At 52.9% G+C, this 18423-nt stretch overlaps 3 protein-coding genes across 3 annotated transcripts; 1 reads left to right on the top strand and 2 right to left on the bottom strand.

Moving 5' to 3' along the window:
• The first annotated feature begins 1080 nt into the window (after positions 1–1080).
• On the top strand, positions 1081–2214 carry BDW70DRAFT_23760 (SelT/SelW/SelH family protein). Its single transcript, XM_073743572.1, has 3 exons — positions 1081–1371; positions 1472–1685; positions 1750–2214. Exons 1-3 carry the CDS (start codon positions 1246–1248, stop codon positions 1995–1997), a joined length of 588 nt encoding a protein of 195 aa, XP_073597710.1. The 5' UTR covers positions 1081–1245; the 3' UTR covers positions 1998–2214.
• An 842-nt stretch (positions 2215–3056) lies between these two features.
• pdeB (3',5'-cyclic-nucleotide phosphodiesterase PDE2) lies at positions 3057–6523 on the bottom strand. The gene is made up of 3 exons (XM_073743573.1): positions 5427–6523; positions 5320–5382; positions 3057–5266 (listed from the first exon to the last, which is right to left on the bottom strand). Exons 1-3 carry the CDS (start codon positions 6260–6262, stop codon positions 3220–3222), a joined length of 2946 nt encoding a protein of 981 aa, XP_073597711.1. The 5' UTR covers positions 6263–6523; the 3' UTR covers positions 3057–3219.
• A 2471-nt stretch (positions 6524–8994) lies between these two features.
• Positions 8995–14005, bottom strand: BDW70DRAFT_133219 (DNA-binding E3 ubiquitin-protein ligase SNT2). Its single transcript, XM_073736288.1, has 3 exons — positions 13734–14005; positions 13113–13596; positions 8995–13053 (listed from the first exon to the last, which is right to left on the bottom strand). The coding sequence occupies exons 1-3, from the start codon at positions 13813–13815 to the stop codon at positions 9243–9245; spliced, it is 4377 nt and encodes a 1458-aa protein (XP_073597712.1). The 5' UTR covers positions 13816–14005; the 3' UTR covers positions 8995–9242.
• Positions 14006–18423: the final 4418 nt, after the last annotated feature.

Raw genomic sequence — 18423 nt, forward strand, 5'->3', positions numbered from 1 at the left:
ACGTGGACAGAGGTAATACCCAAATGATTCCGGGACCAGGAGAGGCAGTCACTCGGGCCCAATACCTTTCATATGAGTCCTCTAACAGGTTCGTCCAGTGTCACCTTCTTGAAGTGCCAAACCTAGACTCCGCAGGATCTCACAAACTCGGCCTTTTCGAACTGTGTACACAGCACCCTGCAACCCTCAAAGAAACGGTGTGCTAGCAGCTGCGGAAACCATTCCTCCCAGAAAGGGGTTAACGATCATAAATCGCGTTCTCCACGGCGGAAGGCATATTCCTTTGTACCACCGACCATCCCAATCCAGGTAGCACATCGCCTTCGTATATCTCCAGCACTCGGAGAAAGCAAAGCCATTTCTCAATCAGTAACCCTCAAACCTTCCATCCCACATCAAGATATTCGTGGTGGTCAGATCCCCATGCGTCATACGATCCCTTAATCCACAGGAAGCGGCCGCACAAGCCCCTCCGTCTGCCTCACCTAAGGCTTTTCCGCGAGCTTCAGCGACCGCACGATGGCCCCATGAAACGCCTTTCCATCTTCATATGGACCAGATTTCCCAATTCAACCGTGAGTACGGGGATCCTCACAGCCGTCCTATCAAGAGAGCCAACGAAATCACCCTTGATAGCGCGTAGCTAAGCCGAGTAACCGCGCAGCTGTGATATGAGCCCCTCCTGCTCCTCTTGCTCCTCCTCCTCCTCCTCCTCCTCACAAGACATCGCTGTCAATGTAATCCATGACGACGACGCCGCAGTCAGAAGAGCCGTTGAATATACGATTCGTATACTTCGGGTACGGAGATGGAGGTTCTGAACCGAACGAAGCGCGGGGTCTCGACTTTAGAGGGGCGCGACGGCTCGATCAGTATCACGACAGTCTGCAGGTTCAATTCCATAGACATGGATGATGCTGCCGTTGGCGCCTAAACGGCCTTCTTCTTCTTGAGCTCCCATTGTTTGGATTTCAGTTTCATGGTTGCTGTTGGGGATGACATTGGGTGTTAATGTGAGTCGATCGGAAGCGCAGGTGGGAACGGACGGCGGATGGCCAGTGACGTCCTTGCGGGATCACGATCGCGGGGTCTGACTTTCAAGGTGCACCAGAGCCTCTTCATTAGCAGACTTTGTAAGGTACGATTGCTTGAAGCCCAAACATTTCCAGCGTATTTGATACTTGTTACAACATTCCGCCATTTTCGTCCCGGTATCCGTACTCTCCCAAAGCGAAAGCAAAGAAAATGACTGAACCAACCGCCCCCATCGAAACAAACCCACCAACTCAGTCTCCAGAAGCAAACTATTCCAAACCCAGGATAACAATCCAGTACTGCACCCAGTGCAAATGGATGTTGAGGGCTGCTTATGTATGATACCTACCCTCACGCCATCTCCTCGGCATTGATATCAGAACATCAACCCCAACAAGCCAACTCAAAGAAACGATGGCTGATCTGATATGGACAGTTTGCCCAAGAACTCCTCTCTACCTTCAACACAGACATCGGCGAGATTGCGCTGATTCCGCGCACGGGGGGTATATTCACTGTGACCATCTTCCCTTCTATATCCGCCAGCACCAGCACAACGTCAGACTCCCAGTCCAACTATGAGTCAGAGTCCCACTTCAGCAAAGAGGGCACGATCCTCTGGGATCGGAAGAGAGATGGCGGATTTCCTGGTACGTTTACCCTTGGCCTCGACTGAGATGTAGACGTAAACTGATGTCGACTGACGACGAGCAGAAGTAAAAGAACTCAAGTCCCGCGTCCGCAATGTTATTGATCCCGGACGGGACCTGGGGCATACTGATCGGGCGTTGAAGAAGGGGGCTAATGCCTCTCACTCTACCCCTGCTACTGCTACTACTGGTACAAGTACAGATGCTACAGCTACACCAGCTTCGTTATCGGCGCGTGCCAAGATCGTCGATGAGACTGCTGGTGGGGCGGAGAGGAAATCTGATAAGGAGGTTTGTGAGGATTGTCTGTAATTAGGTGCTTAGCACAGGTTACAGAATTGAGAGAAGATAGAGGCGGAGGAAGTAGGGCTATGCTTAAACTGCACTACAGGCCTAAGCAGATGCATTTCTTATCTTTTCCTGCTCGAGGAAAAGAAAGATCACTTAAAACCTATACAGAAACGAAGAGTCAATTTCATCTGTCTCAATCAGGAGAAGAGAACAAACATTTTATCTAATGCAATACATTCAGATACAATGTCAAAAACTCAGTCATCATTTCCATCATTGATATCAACCAAAACGACTAGACACTAAATAAGAAAACCAAAGCTCTGGCAATGACGTTTTGGAAGCGAAGAGAATGCAACACGGCATGTAGAAAATTTAGGCAAACTGGTACGCCAAATACCGATACCGCACCCTGGTGATTTCCAAGGAAGTCGCAAACGTGCTCCGACCTTATTTTCACCTAGGCAAGCAGATATAGCCAGAACGCCCAACCTAACCAGAAAAAAACCAAACCAAAACACGCCCCGACTCTAGTGCCCCTATCCCAAACCAACCTCCATGACAGCAAAGAAATAGTGAGATGTGTGGTGAATGTGTGGTGAGGTGAAGTAAGAAGTGTAAATGGACCAAAAGGAGGGTACAAATATGAAGCGGAAATGAAGAATCCAAAAAAAAAAAAAGGAATAAGAAGAAACGAACTGAAGAAAGAAGACTGCTCCCACCCTGGTATATGGTTCCGCGCCAGCTCTGTTTTGCATGTATTTGCATTGCGTTGCAGGTGCAAGCGTAGCATAGTATGCTAGCATAGCTAGTAAAAGGGAGAAAGTAAGGCAAGGCAAGGCTTTGCAAGGGCGTAAGGCCGAATCAGAGTCGACTGAACCCTCGCAACCGAGGGGCACTGGCAATTCATGCCACATGCCTTGCCATGGCAATGATGATATCGACTAAGCAAAGAATATCCAATCCATATCCACAGCTTTGCGCTGAGGGCCCAACCCTCAGCTGATAACTCCAACAGCGAAAGCCCGGCTGATTTTGTCTATCAACGCGATGAGATCGTGAAATCGTACAATCCGTCGTATATGCAAGTCAGATCGATCGTAATGTCAATGTCGCCGTCCAGTATGAAATGAGAACAAGCATGGTTGATTCAGTTCAGGTTCAGCGGATGATGTGATAGTGGGTAAGATGATGGTGTGAAAGTGGATATATGAGGTTCGGCCAAAGAAGCAAGGCATCCTGATTATCGCGATTCCCCAGGCAACTCATGTTGGTGCGATTGATAATTCTTACGCCTCCAAAACGCCAGACGAAGACGGCTGCGCCGCTTCGGCAGCTTGCGCGTGGGCTGATCCGGGCCCAACTCGTCCCAATGCGGAGTCTGCCCTGTACTGCTCCCCGTGTTGACAGAGTGTGTCGAGCTTCCGTTGCCCGACCGGTTTCTATCTGAACCATCAAAAAGTTGACTGTGGCCTGAGTGCATTGTGTTGTCCGATCCCCGGTCTCCATGTTTCGGCGACCGAGCGCGCGGACTGCGATTGCCCCAGTCCGCGTAGTCACTTCGCGGTATATCGCGTATGTAGCCGTGGTCATCACTATCTGCGGATAGAACGCTTGTTGCATTTGTCGAAGGGGAGATGGGCGTCATGGCATTGCTATGAGTGCCACTGTTGCGTTGGGAGTTCGAGGGCGCCGATGTGCAGCCGGACGAGGCGGTGTTGGCGTGATGGCGATATATGCTCCTTGTCCCGTTGGTACGTTCTCCCGTCCCTTCCGCAGAGTTATCATAGGTAACCGCACTGCTCGGTGACTGTTCGTCACCGCTCGTGGGCGTCTTGGTGGGCATGGGTTCGGTGATAGAACCGGGTCCCATATCTGGAACAGCACACGAGGATTTCCGAGAAGGTTCATCCACCGGATATGAGTCCCCAGTGATGTCCATCTGCGGGCCCGGCGTGTCTGGAGAAACGACCGGACTGATCTGATTCTCGTTGTACTCGCTTCCCACCGACGTACGGGCCGACCTTCGAGGACCGAAGTAGTCGTCAGCCTCGTCGATCCGTTGTTGATACGGTTCCTTTGCTGGGAATGAGGCAGTGGGCTTGGGATGACTTGTCACTGGTGTTGGCGGCGTTACTGTCGGCACCTTTGGTGTCGCTTGGGTGTCCCGGTAGCTTGCCGATGGACTGTGTGAGCGAGGCGAAACGTGGCCGTCAGGTCCTGGTCCCACCATTAAGAAGGGCTTCCCTTTCTCCAGGTTTGCGAGATAGTGCCACCGCGTGTGGTTCCGTCGAATATGGTCGACAGTGAACTTCAAGCCATTCAGAAGATCTGACACGCCTTCGAAGAGCGGAAGCGCGAAGATCGACATGAAACCCATCTGGCCAGTCGCGAGCTTGTATACGTTGCCAAGCTCAGGCGGTCCTCCAAAGAGGGCAGTCTCCATACCAACTTCCTTCTCCATCTCGCCCTGGTTCGCAAATTCTTCCTGCAGGATCTTGGTCCACTTCTCAGCCACTTCCCATGGACGCGCCACGTTACTGATATCAGCACATTTGATCAACAATCCACAAACCAGCGTCTTGTACATATCCATATCTTGAGGCTTCCAACCATCTGTTGTCCGGTTATTCTCCGAGTACTTTTCCTGCAAAGTCCCCAGTCGTTCCATGAACTTCTGGTGAACACCCATGTCTGTGGCCAAGATAGAACTGATGAGCAACTTGCGCAGTGCCTTGTCTTTGAATGCTGCGGGCCAGTAGCGGCGCAGGATTTGCGAGAAGGCAGCACAGTGGAAGGCTTCCAGCACCGAGTTGTCATTGTAAAGCTGAGCCAGAGGCGCATTGAGCTTGACCAAGAAGAAATTGTTGACGCCAGGATGACCGACGTCGTGGCCGATCGCTGCTATCAGTAATGTCAGAGCATCAAACGGTTTGAGCATAGACGCGATCGGGCAGTTTTTATCAGCGTTGGCGCCAATCGATCCATAGCTGGGCAGAGCGCCGATATGTAGCAAAAAGCAGAAGACGGATTGTAAGACATCTATCGCGTGTCGGAAATTGTGGTAGAGGACAAATGAGTTGTAGGATGCGCGACAGGCCAGCAAGAATGTCTGAAGCTCGCCGGGCGTTAACTTCCACTCCTCTAGCTCGGGTATCGTGAATGCATGCTGAAGCATCGCATGGGCGGCAAAAACCAGTTCATCATCGGTAAACTCATGCGCCTCGAAATCCCACTCGCCTAGTCGCTCCTTGACGTAGCTCTCGCGTTCTCTGCTGACATAGTAATCCCTGCGCATATCAGCATCTGTCTGACGGCACATGATCAGAACTTCAAAACTTACCCGTCATGCAATTCCTCGACTACGTCTTCCGGGTTGCAGATGCCTTTCATGAGTTTCGACACCCTGCCAAGTCAGCTTAGCAACGGAGAAAAGCATAAGGAACCTACATGGCTTCTCTCAGGTAGGAGTACGGCTGCTCATCATGCACGCCCACCCAAGAGTGCTTGCGCAGTTTTCGCCTTGACATGAAGCGCGACTGTTCCTTAAGAGCGGTTTTCCGAGTCCGATATGCGTGGACAACCAGACTCTGAATTCGAACCCTATCCACAGGTGCAGTCAACACATCCACCGCACCCGCGTCCAAACATCTCGAGATGTGTTGAGGATGAGGGATGTACGGCTGTTGCTGATCGGCAGCTGCAGAGGTGGGCTCGCGCGCAGGCGGCCGTAGGATCGCGACTGGAATGACGATATTCGGACCGTCATGAACGTGAATATCGGTGGAAAGGCCAGAGAGCAGCCTCAGATCGGACGTGCCCTCGCTCTGCGACGAAAATGTAAACCCGCGACGGAGCGGTGCAGGCGACGGCGGTCCCTGCCAAGACCCGCGGCTGGTGCTGCGACGCGATAACGCAGCGGGCTCTTCGCCGTGCAGGTCGATGTCGAGAAACGCGAAAATGGGCGTACAATTATTTGAGTGGCTTTCGCTTAGTTCCGCGAGTTTCGTGACGAGCGACGCGCCGGCTTGACAGAGGTACACTATCGCGAAGAAGACATTAGCACGGGTCATGCAGTCCGACATTATGCAGGGAGACATACTTCGCCGAGCGATGCCCAATAGGACTTCGACATCCGACCGGAGTGACTCGGGTTCGTCGGGGAATATCAGGGATTCGGGCGGAGAGCCTTGATACACCCATCGCTCTGACTGGATACGAGAATCGATATAGATTGCAGCGCAGTCGATGTGATCCATCGTGTCAACCGGATCCGGGGCGCTCATGGCTGGGGGCCTCTCTAGCCAGCCGAATCACTCGATAGCGGTATCTATACGAAGGAGAAGGAGGACAACACTCTTCCCAGTCTAGACTCGCCCTCATAGGTCGAGACTCCCAGGCAGCGCAGGCTCTTGTGAAGATGCGGAACAGAAACGAACGGCGGGCGAGGAATGGTGCGTAATGATGATGCGGGGAGACGGTCAAGATCGTAGAGGCGAAGGAAACCAGGCGAGATCGGTCAAAGGAGGGACAGTCGAAATGAGTGAAGCGACGATTTTTAGTTCTCTATTCAGGGTCTTGCATTGCGTCAGTGTCTATTCCAGTCTAGGGTCGTGGTCCAAGAAGTGTACGCAGGCGGCGCAAGCAAGAGGCAGGGTAGAGTAGGGTAGAGGCAGGGTAGGGGCAACGAATGAGCTGCAGCTAAGGGAACATTGGCGACGAACTGGCGTCGAGAAAAGCGCAGGCTGGACAATAAATTTGTTGGTGCCGTCGTCCACCAAGAGTACGACCCCCAGGGGGGGTGGAAACGCAGGCGCACTCCAGACGCAAAAGTCCCTTTCTGAGACAGCTGCAGTTCTTTGTACCGCCCGTCAACGTTCAAGTGGTCGATCTCGTCGACGAGGCGAGACCAGACGGGACGCGGGCGCGAGGCTCGAATGACGAAACAGGGTACAGTCTGAACTCACATTGACAGTCGTCCCAGATGACGAGCCAGAAAAGAATCGGTCAAAGAAAGGCAGGAGTGGGAGAAAAGAGCAATTGCGGGCGTGGCTGCTGAGGTCTGTGAGAGTCTCCCACGGGGCGAAATGCGCCCGATCAATCTGCCACCCAGGGAACCTCGAGTCACGGATGATAGATAGACAACCAACAACGAATACGCAAAAGGGGTGGGTAGATAGCGATGCAGATTAATACAGATGGGTACAAAGAGTACAGAGGTACAGGAGGTACAGATGGTACAGGATGGTCCAGATTGGTACCGTCAGACTGGACTGGTGAGGGAGAGGACGATGTCAAAAGACAAGAAGAGGGATCCTAGGGCGTCATGGTGGGCCAGCGATAGGGCCAGACGGAGAAAAAAAGCCACGAGACTGAACGCCAGAAAGCAGCAGAGGGTAAGGGTGGAGAGGGAAGATCGATCGGGAGAAAAGTCGACGAAGTTGCACGATGAGTGTGGAGATGTAGAGTCAGTGACACTGGACGGGCGCAGAATGATTAAGAGCACCGTCAGGCCCGGGACCAAAATAGAAGCAGAGCAGAGCGGCGGGCAGAGGGTCGAATAAAGGATGGGGAGGAAGAAGAAAGAAGGGAGGAGAGAGTCCAGAGGGTCAGAGTCCCAGAGCGCGAGGGCGAGCGAAGAGAACGGGAAGAAGAGCGAAGGGGCCAGTAAGGATGGGTTTAGGAAGGTTAGGATGGGTTAGAATGGGTTTGGGATAAGACGAAAGGAACGGTACCAGGATGGTAGAGATTTGAGCGAGCCGACTACGCAGACGAGACGGAGAGTGACGAACACCGTCCAAGACGTCCACCAGACGTCCAACAAACGTCCAGCAAAAGACCAGCAGAAGACCAGCAGAAGACCTAGAGTCGAGATAGGCGTCTTTCAGCTTTCCAGATGGCTTCTTCTGCTGCGCTTCTTCCGCTTCTTCAGCTTCTTCCAGCCTTCCAGAACGTCGCCCGTCTTCTGTGACGGTAAATTACCGACGGCACACGGAGCACGGCGTAATCTATGTCTGCCGGGGTAATTAGCTCTGAAATTACTTCTTCTAGCTGGATTCTGGAAGCAGGTCTAAGCCCCCAGCCGCGATGATGTAACATTGGCATAGTGGACGCGGTCGCTGATCAGTGACTGATCAGTCACTAACCAAAGAAATTGCTTTAGGTGCTTATCAAGGACAACCGCGGTCACGATCATTCGTGATTACAGATGTCCAAGATTACCGATTCCAATATTACAGAATCGAAGCCGCGCACGTGATTTCTTTTTTAAATTTTTGGAAATTTTTGCTGAAATAGTTTGACCATTTTGCTGGAGTCAGTGTAGTGGCGATCGAGATGATGTGATGGTGACCAAATTATTAAATTCTCCCCGGGTCGCCCAGATGCCCAGATCGCGGACACGAAATACGGAGGGCTCCGTCGGTCCTCCAGAGTGCTCTAGGGAACTGAGAACAGACAGTGGACTTCGCACCCGCGGTGCTGCAGGTGGCAACGCCTGACGATCTCGCCACTTTTGCCTGATTCGTCACCAGACATCTATACGCGCACAATTATCGGGAGAGTTACTAGGACTAGGCAGTCTAGGCTACCGACTAGGCTACTCGCAGCACAACACGGGACGGGACATGAGCACTGACCTCGGTCTAAGATGATTATGAAATGAAGAGCTAAGGCTGCCGCAGCTTTAAACATTTAGGATTTAGCCCAGGACCGTCTTGGCAATCCTCCAGCGCGATCCATCCACGATCGGCCGCTCGACGGCGTTGGTCGCTGTTTTTTCAAGGGTAATACGGAAGACAGACGTAGACCGGTGTTTCATATTTGTTCGATTGTAAGCCTCAGCAGAGGAGCTAGCACCAATAAGCTCGTGAACTCCAATATCATATGCACATCCCAGTCGAGACCAAAGCGGCAGATTCACTTGAAACAAAAGCGAGAGGGAAGGGATCAAAAAAAAAAAAAAAAAAAAAAAAAAAAAAAAAAAAAAAAAAAAAAAAAAAAAAAAAAAAGGTGAGAAGGAAAGAAGGCGCGAAAAAAGATATAGATCTCATCAGAACCCCAACTCTTTTCATGCCCCGGATGGTAAAACAAAAATTCTAGTGTGATCATGCTAAACAATATCCCAAGTCCCGCTTTTTCCCATGCCAGAAAATGAAACCAGAGGAAGAGGACACAAGAAAGAAGAGAATACACAAATGCGAAAAGAGATATCATACACGTCCCTTGATCTACGAAGGACCAAGTATATGCGGCCGCGGCCTCAGTTTAGGACAGGAGGTTCTTCAGGGACGGACTGGCGCTGGCGCCAGAGCTGCCGTTCGTCCCATTCGTGTTTGGATGCCGGCCGCCGCTCATCGTCAGGGTATCGTCCAGTCTAGTTGGCGGGGTTGGGCCCCGAGGATCCATGTGTGCCTGTGAGACAGGTGGTGACCTTGTTGTGCTAATCACACGCTCGACGGAATACATTCGAGGCGCGGGGCCGCCGTTCAACGCGCCGAGCGAATGTTGCGGAGAGTGCCTTACCATTGTTGCTGGTACGTCTGGCGGTGATGCGGACGGCGCATACGGACGGGCTGACGGAGCTGCTGGCGGGTGCGGCGACATGGCAACCGGTGCATATGGGCTCTGGTGAACCGGGTATGGCTGGGCAGCAGGGGAGTGCGTGTTGCTAGCATAATGCGACGCAGCAGGGTGAGGCGCTGGAGGAGCTGGAGGAGCGGGAGGTACGGGAGGTACTTGGGGTACGGAGGGTACAGCGGGCTGGTAGCCGTTCAGGACGCGCATGGGCGGTGGAGGTGGTCCACCCCGATATGCGGCGTTCGGTAAACCATTCCCATAGTCTCGTTCGTAGCCCGGGAACCGCTCGGGGCTGTTGCTAGCGGGCGGACCAACGGGCCGGGAAATCCCCGCCGGCTGGGTTGGATGACCATGAGAACTACCGTACGGGTGGCCGTGGTAATCCAGTCGAGGCGTGGGCAAGACAGGTCGCTGGGCGGAATAAGGCGACGGGCGTGGCTCCGGCGATGGTGGTTGAGCTTTTGGTTTCTTGATATGGCACTTGTGGCATTCATAGAGCATTTGCGAGCCTTCCATATGACCAGTCGCGTCGGGTGAGCCGTATTCACCATTGAGCGCAGGGAGCGAAGACTGAGAGTGTGGATAGTGGTATGGCGGGCTCGTCGACGGCGCTACTCCATTCAACGACGGCGTTCTGTGGATGGTAGGAGCTATTCGACGAGTGTCAAGAGCCCACCACTTGGGACTGAAGACCGTCGAACATGTGACGCATTTTCTCGTCGCATCCGCCCCGACTTTCTGTGAAGGACGAGGGTCAGAGTCAATCTCCATCTCATCGGGGTTGCCTTCAGGTTTTTCTCTTGTCATCACAGGTAAAGTAGCGGTACCGTTGACATGAGACGATCGTCGGTTTCCAGATGCGCTTGTACCCTGCACAGCACTAGCATGCTGAAGATAGGCAGCCCGCCGAACAGTTCCCGTTATGCTGAGATCCGCCTGTTTATAAGTACGCGCATACAGCTGAATCGCGTTGAGGCCACCTTCAGCTGCCTGGCCGGCCTCGTGGATGGCTGCCGAAATGGAATGATGGGGACACCATATTGCTGCAGTTGCTGTACCAACTTCGTCCCCAAGCCGAATGCTTGCCACGCTATCTCTCCTGGAATTCTTTACCGGCGTAACGTCAAAGCCAGCTTTATACTTCGCCTGAAACGCGCAGCCAATGTGAAAGCGAGCGTTGCAACCGCTGAAATGACAGGGAACACATGCTCCCTTGTTCGACTTGCAGATCTTGCAGGTGTCACGGTACCGATCTGCAGGAATCAGCCCAAATCCCTCGGCAGCCTCGAGTTCCTTTGCATTGCTGAACTTGATTTCAGGCGTCCAAACGGCGCAGGTAACGTGGATCCAGTTATTGCCAGCGGTTCGCTTGAGAGGTTCCCGAGGGCTGACAGGCTTGCCAACCGCCTCCTGCTTTTCCCGGTAAAGCTTGATTGCGTCAGCCACCAAGCCTCGTTCGAGTTTCTCCTTCTCACGGTCCCTGTCCGTCTTCTTCTTGTGCGTCGTCTTCGGTGCTTCTATTAGCTCATGCTCGGTGTAAGTCACTGGACACAGGACGCATTCGTAAGAGGTGGAAATCATCGGGTTTCGGTCGTTGGAACATGTATCGCACAGCCATTTAACCGTATTTCGAGACTGGCTGATTCCATAGCAATTTCGGTGGACGGTCATGCGGCAATCCCGGCACGACAGGTACTGGTCCCCTGTAGGCTCTATCTTGGCGCAGATTGCGCAAGGAAGTGTCTTGGGAACAGGGGGTTCCGGCTCAATTGGCGCTGGCTCTGCCTTCTCGTTGCCGGCCTTTTTCTTCGCAACGGGCTCCACCGAGGTAGCTGCCGAGGTCGTCGTACTCTCCTTATCATTTCGACCCTTCTTCTTAGAATCAGCCTGGACCTGGGCATTCGCGTTCACAGAAACACCAAGCGAAGCTGCGGTGGCTGCAGTCGAGTTGTTGACACTAGTAGTGCCAGCTTCCTCAGATGCAAGGAGTTGCGTCAAAAGTTCCTCGTCGATACGGCGGCGCCATGACTTGTTTCCACTCTGGCCAATCTTCTTTGCTACTTCGTCCACACTCTCCCACTGGATTCCATACTTTCTCCAGAGGAGAGCGCAACGCAAGCAGAGGGCGACGTTGAGCTGCGGTCCCTTATCTTTTCTCGATCCAGGTTCACTAGGAATCGTGGTACCGGGAGCTACTCCGGGGGCGCGCCGCCATTGTCGCGAGGACCGTGTTGAGCAGAATTTGCATTGGAAGCCACGCTTCTTCTCAGCGGCTTTATCGTTATCAAATGCCGAGTCATCATGATCGTCCGCGACATCATCCACGAGCTTTGCGGTGCTGTTTCGCTTCGCTTCTTTCTTACCCTTTCTAGCGCCATAGTTGCCCCATATTTGCCGACCTCTGGGCGTTTTCTTCCACATGTAGTAATACCGCACGATTTGGTAATGCGGTACGCTGCCGACATGTTTGGTGATGTTGCGCCACTCGGACCCGAACTTTGAGACTGCTTGCTCAAAAGCCTTAACCTCTTCAGGCTTCAGATGAGGTTCCTTCAGATCCTTGTATTTATTCACTTGCTTTAGTTTTGTGAGCGCCGCGTCGACGTTGAAGCTGTGCGCGTATAGAAGCTCCAACGCTTTATCGAGGAAGTTGGTCGAATACTTCTCAACACCAATTTCGGGAGCCAATTGTTTCGCCCGTTCCATATACTCGTCAATGAATTTTTCCCGGTCCACTGCGCTGAGACCCACACCAGGCTCGTCGTCCTCTCCTCTGGTCGGTAATTGCTCTGGAGTGGGCATCTTAAAAAGCATCTCTGCAGTGCGGACCTGCTTTCCGCCTATTGTGACTGGCTCATCTTCGCCTCTGCGAATGAAACCAGCAGGTTCATCCTGTATCCAGCTCGGCCGGGCAGCCCTCTCCTTCTTCGCAGCTTCAATGGCAGCAACAGTGTCCTTTGTGAGCCTGTTGTCCTTGCGTCCTCCGGAGCTCTTCATGTATTTCTTCTTGATTTCAATAGGTTTGACGTATTCGACCGGGCGCCCGGGCCAGGGGTTCACCACAGCCTGGTGTCGAGGTCCCAATCGCGAACTCGCTCGAGGATATATGCGGTCATCGTAGTCTAAAGCATCTTCCACTCGGCAATGGATTCCCAAGTAGCGATACGGCCACATCCTAGCCTGGGCTATTTGCTCCTCCGTGGCTGGTCGAACCGCTACTTCCTCGATCGGCGCTGGTGTGCTGCCTGTAGTGCCATTGGGAGCTCCGTTCGGATGGTCCTCCTCTTCTTCTTCGATCATTTCCTCGTCTGCGTCCGGTAACTCTGAGGGACCATCACCAAGCATGGGGGTATGTCTGGCCTCCAGTTTCCGCTCCTGCGCCCGGCTACAGGCGGCGCAAGCCCAGGCGAATCCTCGAGCCGGCTTCTTTGTCAACGCTGGTCGAACACAATACATGTGATATGTACTATGACACACGGCGCAATCAACAGAGTCGGTGCTAATCAAAAAGAAGTCAGTTGACGCTTTTCCCGGTGTGCTAGGAGAGCTCAGCCATACTTAGCAGCATATAAACCACATCGCTTACAGGTCTTGACCGCGCTTGTCAGCTCTTTCCGTTTCCCAACTTCGACGAGAACATATCGCCACCGTTCATCAAGGACCCTTTTGACGTTTGCGGGGACATTGATGACTTTGCTTGTCGGGATGACTTCGTAGTATCGGTGTATGTACCGGTCAAACATCTTATCGTACCAGAAACAATCCCGCGTCTTCCTGTAGCCATCGAAATCTTCAATTTCAGAAGCATGTCTGATCTGACACTTTCCACGCAACGATGAAAGCGGACATGTGTCAGAGTGCATCGAGGCGAACACCAGCCTCGTATCCGCTGCGTTACGTTGGATGTCACGTGGTCTGTAATACCAATTCACCCGGAGCGCCTCAATCGGGCCAGATGGCGAGTTTTTGTTTGGGAGAAACTCCATTATCCGCGCCAAGTAATAAGGCTCCCCGGGAGGTTCGCAAATCAGATAGACGTGGTCTGCACTTTATCAGCGCCCAACTCAAAAAAGCAGATAAAAAATTACAATGAATAATAAATCATTCACAAAGAAAAAAAAATAAAAAATAACAAAACTAAGAAAAGACAATTCAAAAAGAAATAGAGGAATCACTGACCGTTCACTGCAAAAGTTGTGCCATCGTCGGCGGTCAATTTACCATCCTTCAAGTAAGCGCCTCGGTCGTCAAAAGTGACCATGTTGGAATCACTTTGACCTGCGGCAACGCCTGGTGCGGCCGTGAAGACTTTCTTGGCCGCATTTTCATTGGTGGCGTTCGTGGTGAGACTTGCAGGCTGCTTGCGCTTTCGTGAAGAATTCGATGACGAAGCAGTATCGTCTGGTTTGGCAAGGAACGAGGAGGTGCCGGGGATACCGTCTTTGGCGGCCGCGGAGTTGGACCCGTTGGCGGCCGTTAGGCTTTTTCGAGAGCCAGACTTTTCGCTCTCGGGTTTTGCGCCGTTAGTCAGATTACTGGAGGCGGCGCCGCGTTTGTTAGATTTTGCGGCGGGGTTGTGAATTTCCAGATCGACATCAATGTCACGGTCCTCGGCGTAGTTGGGCCGGGGAGCAGCATTGCGGCCTCGTGAGCGCGTACCGTAAGGCGCTGGAGTGGCGGAAGTGCTGGGCGGCTCCGTCACAGTAGCTTCAGACGGAGATGCGCTAGCCGTGATCGGCTGCGCAGGTGCATCATTTACAGCATCGGCCGGATCTTGGGGGGTGGAAGAATCCACAGATCCCCTCCGAGAAGCCTGGCCAGGGGTAGGCATGCGACGGCTGCCCGCGGCGGGAAGAGGTGTGCTGGTGGAGGAGGGAGAGTCGGGCCTCACGGGTGGTTGCTGAGACTGGAGCTGCGACTGGAATGGAGACTGCGAGTTGGGGGGCGGTGACCTATCCGAGGACATTGCCGGCCCTCCGACGCGACAAGAAAAGAGAGTCGGGAGGTTATTGGGCCTCCGTGCTCACGGTGCTGCGGTGGTGGTTCACGGGGCACGCGAGATGCAGAAATTCAGCAACGGGCCGTGACGGGGAGACGATCCCTCATCAGATGCAAGTTCACGGGCGATGGGTGGAACGGGGGGTTTGGGACGGCATCGGCCGAGTATCAAGGGGGAGGGAAAGCGAAAATGGAGGAAAATGGAGGAAAATCAAGGGAAAATCAAAAGTTGAAAGTTCCCGTGAAGAGAGGGAAGAGTGCCGCTCCAGTCACCAACCGGTCACCAACCGGTCACAAAGTTGGAGAGAGGAAGAGGACGACGAGGGAGGACGAGGGAAAAGGGAAGTGCGAAAATAGACGAACGAAGAAAGTGAAAATGGACGATCTGCTGGGTTGGAACCCTGTGTGGTCCAGCAAGGGCGTGGAGGGATGGTAACTATTGGAAGTCTACCAGAAGATCAGGATATCGACAGGATATCGACAGGATCTCGACAGATCTCGAAGATCAGGATATCAATAGACAAGTAGACAAGATAGACGGATAGACAAATAGACGGTCTTAGCCTTCCCACAAGCAATCGACTCAGAACAGAGGATGCAGAGGATGTGGCAATGTGGAGACTAGACGCGACTGGAGGGGAAGAGGACGAGAAAGAGAGAGGACGGACGGACGGAGGGAGGGAGAGGTGAAGAGAAGAGGAAGGGAAGGAGTGAAGAAGGAGGATGGAGGATGGAAGATGGAAGACGAATGGAGAGAGTCTAGAAGTAAAATGAAGGTAAGTAGGGAAATGGACTAGCGGCGGTGGAAGCCAAACAAGAGAGGAACGCAGCCGGGGCACTCGTGGGGTGAAAGGCCTGGGAGGGCAAATAGCCAGAAGAAGACGATGCCGATAAGAATGTGAGTAACCCAGTGATCGACTGGGGCTGGCGAAAGCAGTTGATACTGGAACCACTCTCAACTGGGACAGAGCTCTGGTCTTAATGATCCCAGGCAGCGAACCGACTGGGAGATCGAGTGATAGCAGACCGAGACGACAAAAGAGTCCGACGAGTGAGGAGCGGGTTGAGTAGGCTGGGTACAGAGGCGCCTCGAGCGGACAAGAGAACGAGACAAGAGCCCAGAGAGCGGGTAAAGAGCAGCAGAGCAGACGAACAGGAAAGACAGGAAGGACAGGAAGGACAGACAGAAATGGAAGAAAAGGAAGAATTGAAGCAGTAGGTCGTAGTAGAGCCGTCCAGGATCCCGACCAGTCCACGTCCTCGCCCCTAGTCCCGATATGTTAATATGACGGATCCTCCATCCACAGATTCCACCGCAGTGAATAATGCGAGTCTCTGCGAGTCTCCTTTCGGTGGCTCGAGGCGTGAGGTTCAGGTTCTGGTTAAGCGTGCTGCGTCCCAGCTGTCTGGCAGGGCCCGCCGGGGACTAGCATGCTGTTCCCACAACGAGGGACCGAGGAATAGGGAGGAGTCAGGACTAGGAATAGGGAATAGCGCGGCGACCAGGATTATCATTTATCTAGGAGGCATTGGCCAACTATACTCGTAGAAGATAGATAGGTAGGTAGATAAGTAGCTAGGTAGCTAGGTAGCTAGGGAGTAGGTACGCCGTGCAACGGCCTGGAGGGTCTACGTGTGCGATTTGAGAGCTAGCAGTAATAAATCATCAATGATGTGGTGCTGCGAGGGGAGCGCGACGGTGGGCCGAGCGACCCGATGCGAAGAATGGTGACGATATTGGGGATCAACCGCGGGCAGGGGGCCTGCATATGAAAAGAAAGCAGAAGATGACTGATATGGGATGAAATGTGAAAATGAGATAACGATCTTCAGACTCGCTACGCATGCGAGCTGGGTCGGGAGGGGGACCGATCGAGGGAGTGAAGATTTATATCGACCGTCGCCCGCAGAGACGGGCGAGAATGGATCAGCAGAATCGGCAGTCGCAGTCGTAGTGGGATGGTGGGAATGTTGGCCGGTGGCGCATCGTGTTTGGGGGATAATGGAAAGTGTGTCGGATGCCAAGTCTATATGTGCGCAGTCCAGGGTCGCTGACTCGGGGACCAGGCTATGACTGGATTGGGACTACTCTGGGACTACTCTCGGACACTCTCGTTTGATTTGTCGAGATTTTTTAGCGGGCGATGCAGCTTTGTCTCTGATTCGTGACTCGATCTTGTCTTTGTCGGTGGACAGCCTAGCAGGTACACAAAGAGAACGGCCCTTGACGCCATCTCGAGAATCGAAGGTGAAGGTGAAGGTGCAGCTGCGGCAGCGGTTCCCGGAGGGTTCAGCAGCGGTTACTTTCGTTCCCTTTTCAGGCGATGTGTCATCATCATCACGAACTAAGCCCATAACAGACCACGAAAGATCCCAGCGGTCTTGTCTGTACGACTATCAAGTCACGACCGGGGGTTTCATCGTGCTGGGCTGGATCACTGGGCTGCCGGTTACGAAAAGAATGCCGAGTCCAGCCGCTGGCTTATATCGTTGTATGTTCATATGTTGATATGTAGGATGTTAGATATGAGATGTGAAATATGAGATGCGAAATATACACAGTAGGTCGCTTCGAAATGGTTGTTCGGTCCTTTGGTTCACGTTATTACTCTTAACGGCAGGTTGCCAGATATATAAACGTGCGAACCCACCGGAACGGAAAGCCGCCAGCTCAGGGATTCTTTACTGCTGCCAATACGAGTCTATTTAATTCGTTGAACATGAGTTTAACCGCTTTTACTTCCATTTAACTCGCATTGAAAACAAGCAATTGGTACACTTTCAGAAAGATTGGGAAACTGTGCGAGGCGCGAAGTGTCCCTGCTGGTTTTCGTGGACCGTTCGAGGTTGACAGTAGGCTGGTGGGCATTCCCCGCGAACCGGGTCGTCTTGGCTCACCGTTTAGCGGGAGAACGAATCTTTATTATGCGCCCGTTCCTACTGTGCGGTCACCAACTCAGAGTGAAAAGAACTCGAGACCATGTCAATTATCGTCCATAGCCACTATTTAAGATATAATATCACTCATTATATCAAAAGTCAATATAGGAACCCAGAGACTACCGTAGGCACTTCTGTTGGACCGGTTTGGCAATGACACGACTGCCTGGTACGTAGCGCGTCACGGACGGGAGGGGTGTGCTTTGGTGTGGTTCCATCCACCCCTTTTATTCAATCATAGGGCCTATTTTTGAAGAATAATCCAACGGCCGATGATTCGACGTTGCTCAGTCTCAGTCTTCTCACCCTCTTCGCCGAATCTGGTAAAGGATGCTGGATCCGCGATGAGATCGACTGGTGCCGTCGATGGCTGAATCTTCTACACCAGAAAATAAGCTGAGAACTGCAACGGCACCATGGCATAATTTATATACCTGTCGCAGGAATTTGGGATGCAGGATCTTTGCTGAGGGGCACTCTGGCTTCTGCCTCGTGGCGGACTTACGCGCGGCAGATCACTTGATGTCCTCCCCGAAGCCGCCGAGGCCGAGACATCCGTGCCTGTCTATCGACCAACGCGGGGACTCGCCGGTCGGAAGTCGGGTCCAAGCAAATCAAGTCACCAGCAGATGAACTGAGGTATAAGCACGTCCAGGCACGTATAAGCGAGCGGTGATAGCATGGACTTCTGCATCAAGGGGCCAGGGCCCGGGGCAGGACATTGCCCTCCCAAGTGGTGAAGAGCTCTCAACGCTGCATTAGTGCAGATCAAAGCGGCCATCATGTGACTTGCCATGTTTTCCAGTCCGACATCAAAGGAATGAGGAATGCGGAGAGCATTCCCAATTCCTGGCCACCACGACAATTTCTCTCTGTCAATGGTGAGATACAAGCTGAAGCCCAGCCTGGACCTCAAATCCCGGGCTCGTTG

The sequence above is a fragment of the Aspergillus foveolatus genome (genome assembly GCF_047715535.1).
Source record: "Aspergillus foveolatus strain CBS 279.81 unplaced genomic scaffold BDW70scaffold_14, whole genome shotgun sequence".
NCBI classification, from domain to species: Eukaryota; Fungi; Ascomycota; class Eurotiomycetes; order Eurotiales; family Aspergillaceae; genus Aspergillus; species Aspergillus foveolatus.

Coding starts and splice junctions, on each gene's coding strand:
- BDW70DRAFT_23760 (XM_073743572.1), top strand. CDS start 1,246: ATGACTGAACCAACCGCCCCCATCGAAACAAACCCACCAACTCAGTCT. Junction 1,372..1,471: donor GGATGTTGAGGGCTGCTTAT/GTATGATACCTA, acceptor TGATATGGACAG/TTTGCCCAAGAACTCCTCTC. Junction 1,686..1,749: donor GAGAGATGGCGGATTTCCTG/GTACGTTTACCC, acceptor GACGACGAGCAG/AAGTAAAAGAACTCAAGTCC.
- pdeB (XM_073743573.1), bottom strand. CDS start 6,262: ATGAGCGCCCCGGATCCGGTTGACACGATGGATCACATCGACTGCGCT. Junction 5,383..5,426: donor TCCTACCTGAGAGAAGCCAT/GTAGGTTCCTTA, acceptor CTGACTTGGCAG/GGTGTCGAAACTCATGAAAG. Junction 5,267..5,319: donor GTCGAGGAATTGCATGACGG/GTAAGTTTTGAA, acceptor TGATATGCGCAG/GGATTACTATGTCAGCAGAG.
- BDW70DRAFT_133219 (XM_073736288.1), bottom strand. CDS start 13,815: ATGGTCACTTTTGACGACCGAGGCGCTTACTTGAAGGATGGTAAATTG. Junction 13,597..13,733: donor CACAACTTTTGCAGTGAACG/GTCAGTGATTCC, acceptor GATAAAGTGCAG/ACCACGTCTATCTGATTTGC. Junction 13,054..13,112: donor TGTGGTTTATATGCTGCTAA/GTATGGCTGAGC, acceptor CTTTTTGATTAG/CACCGACTCTGTTGATTGCG.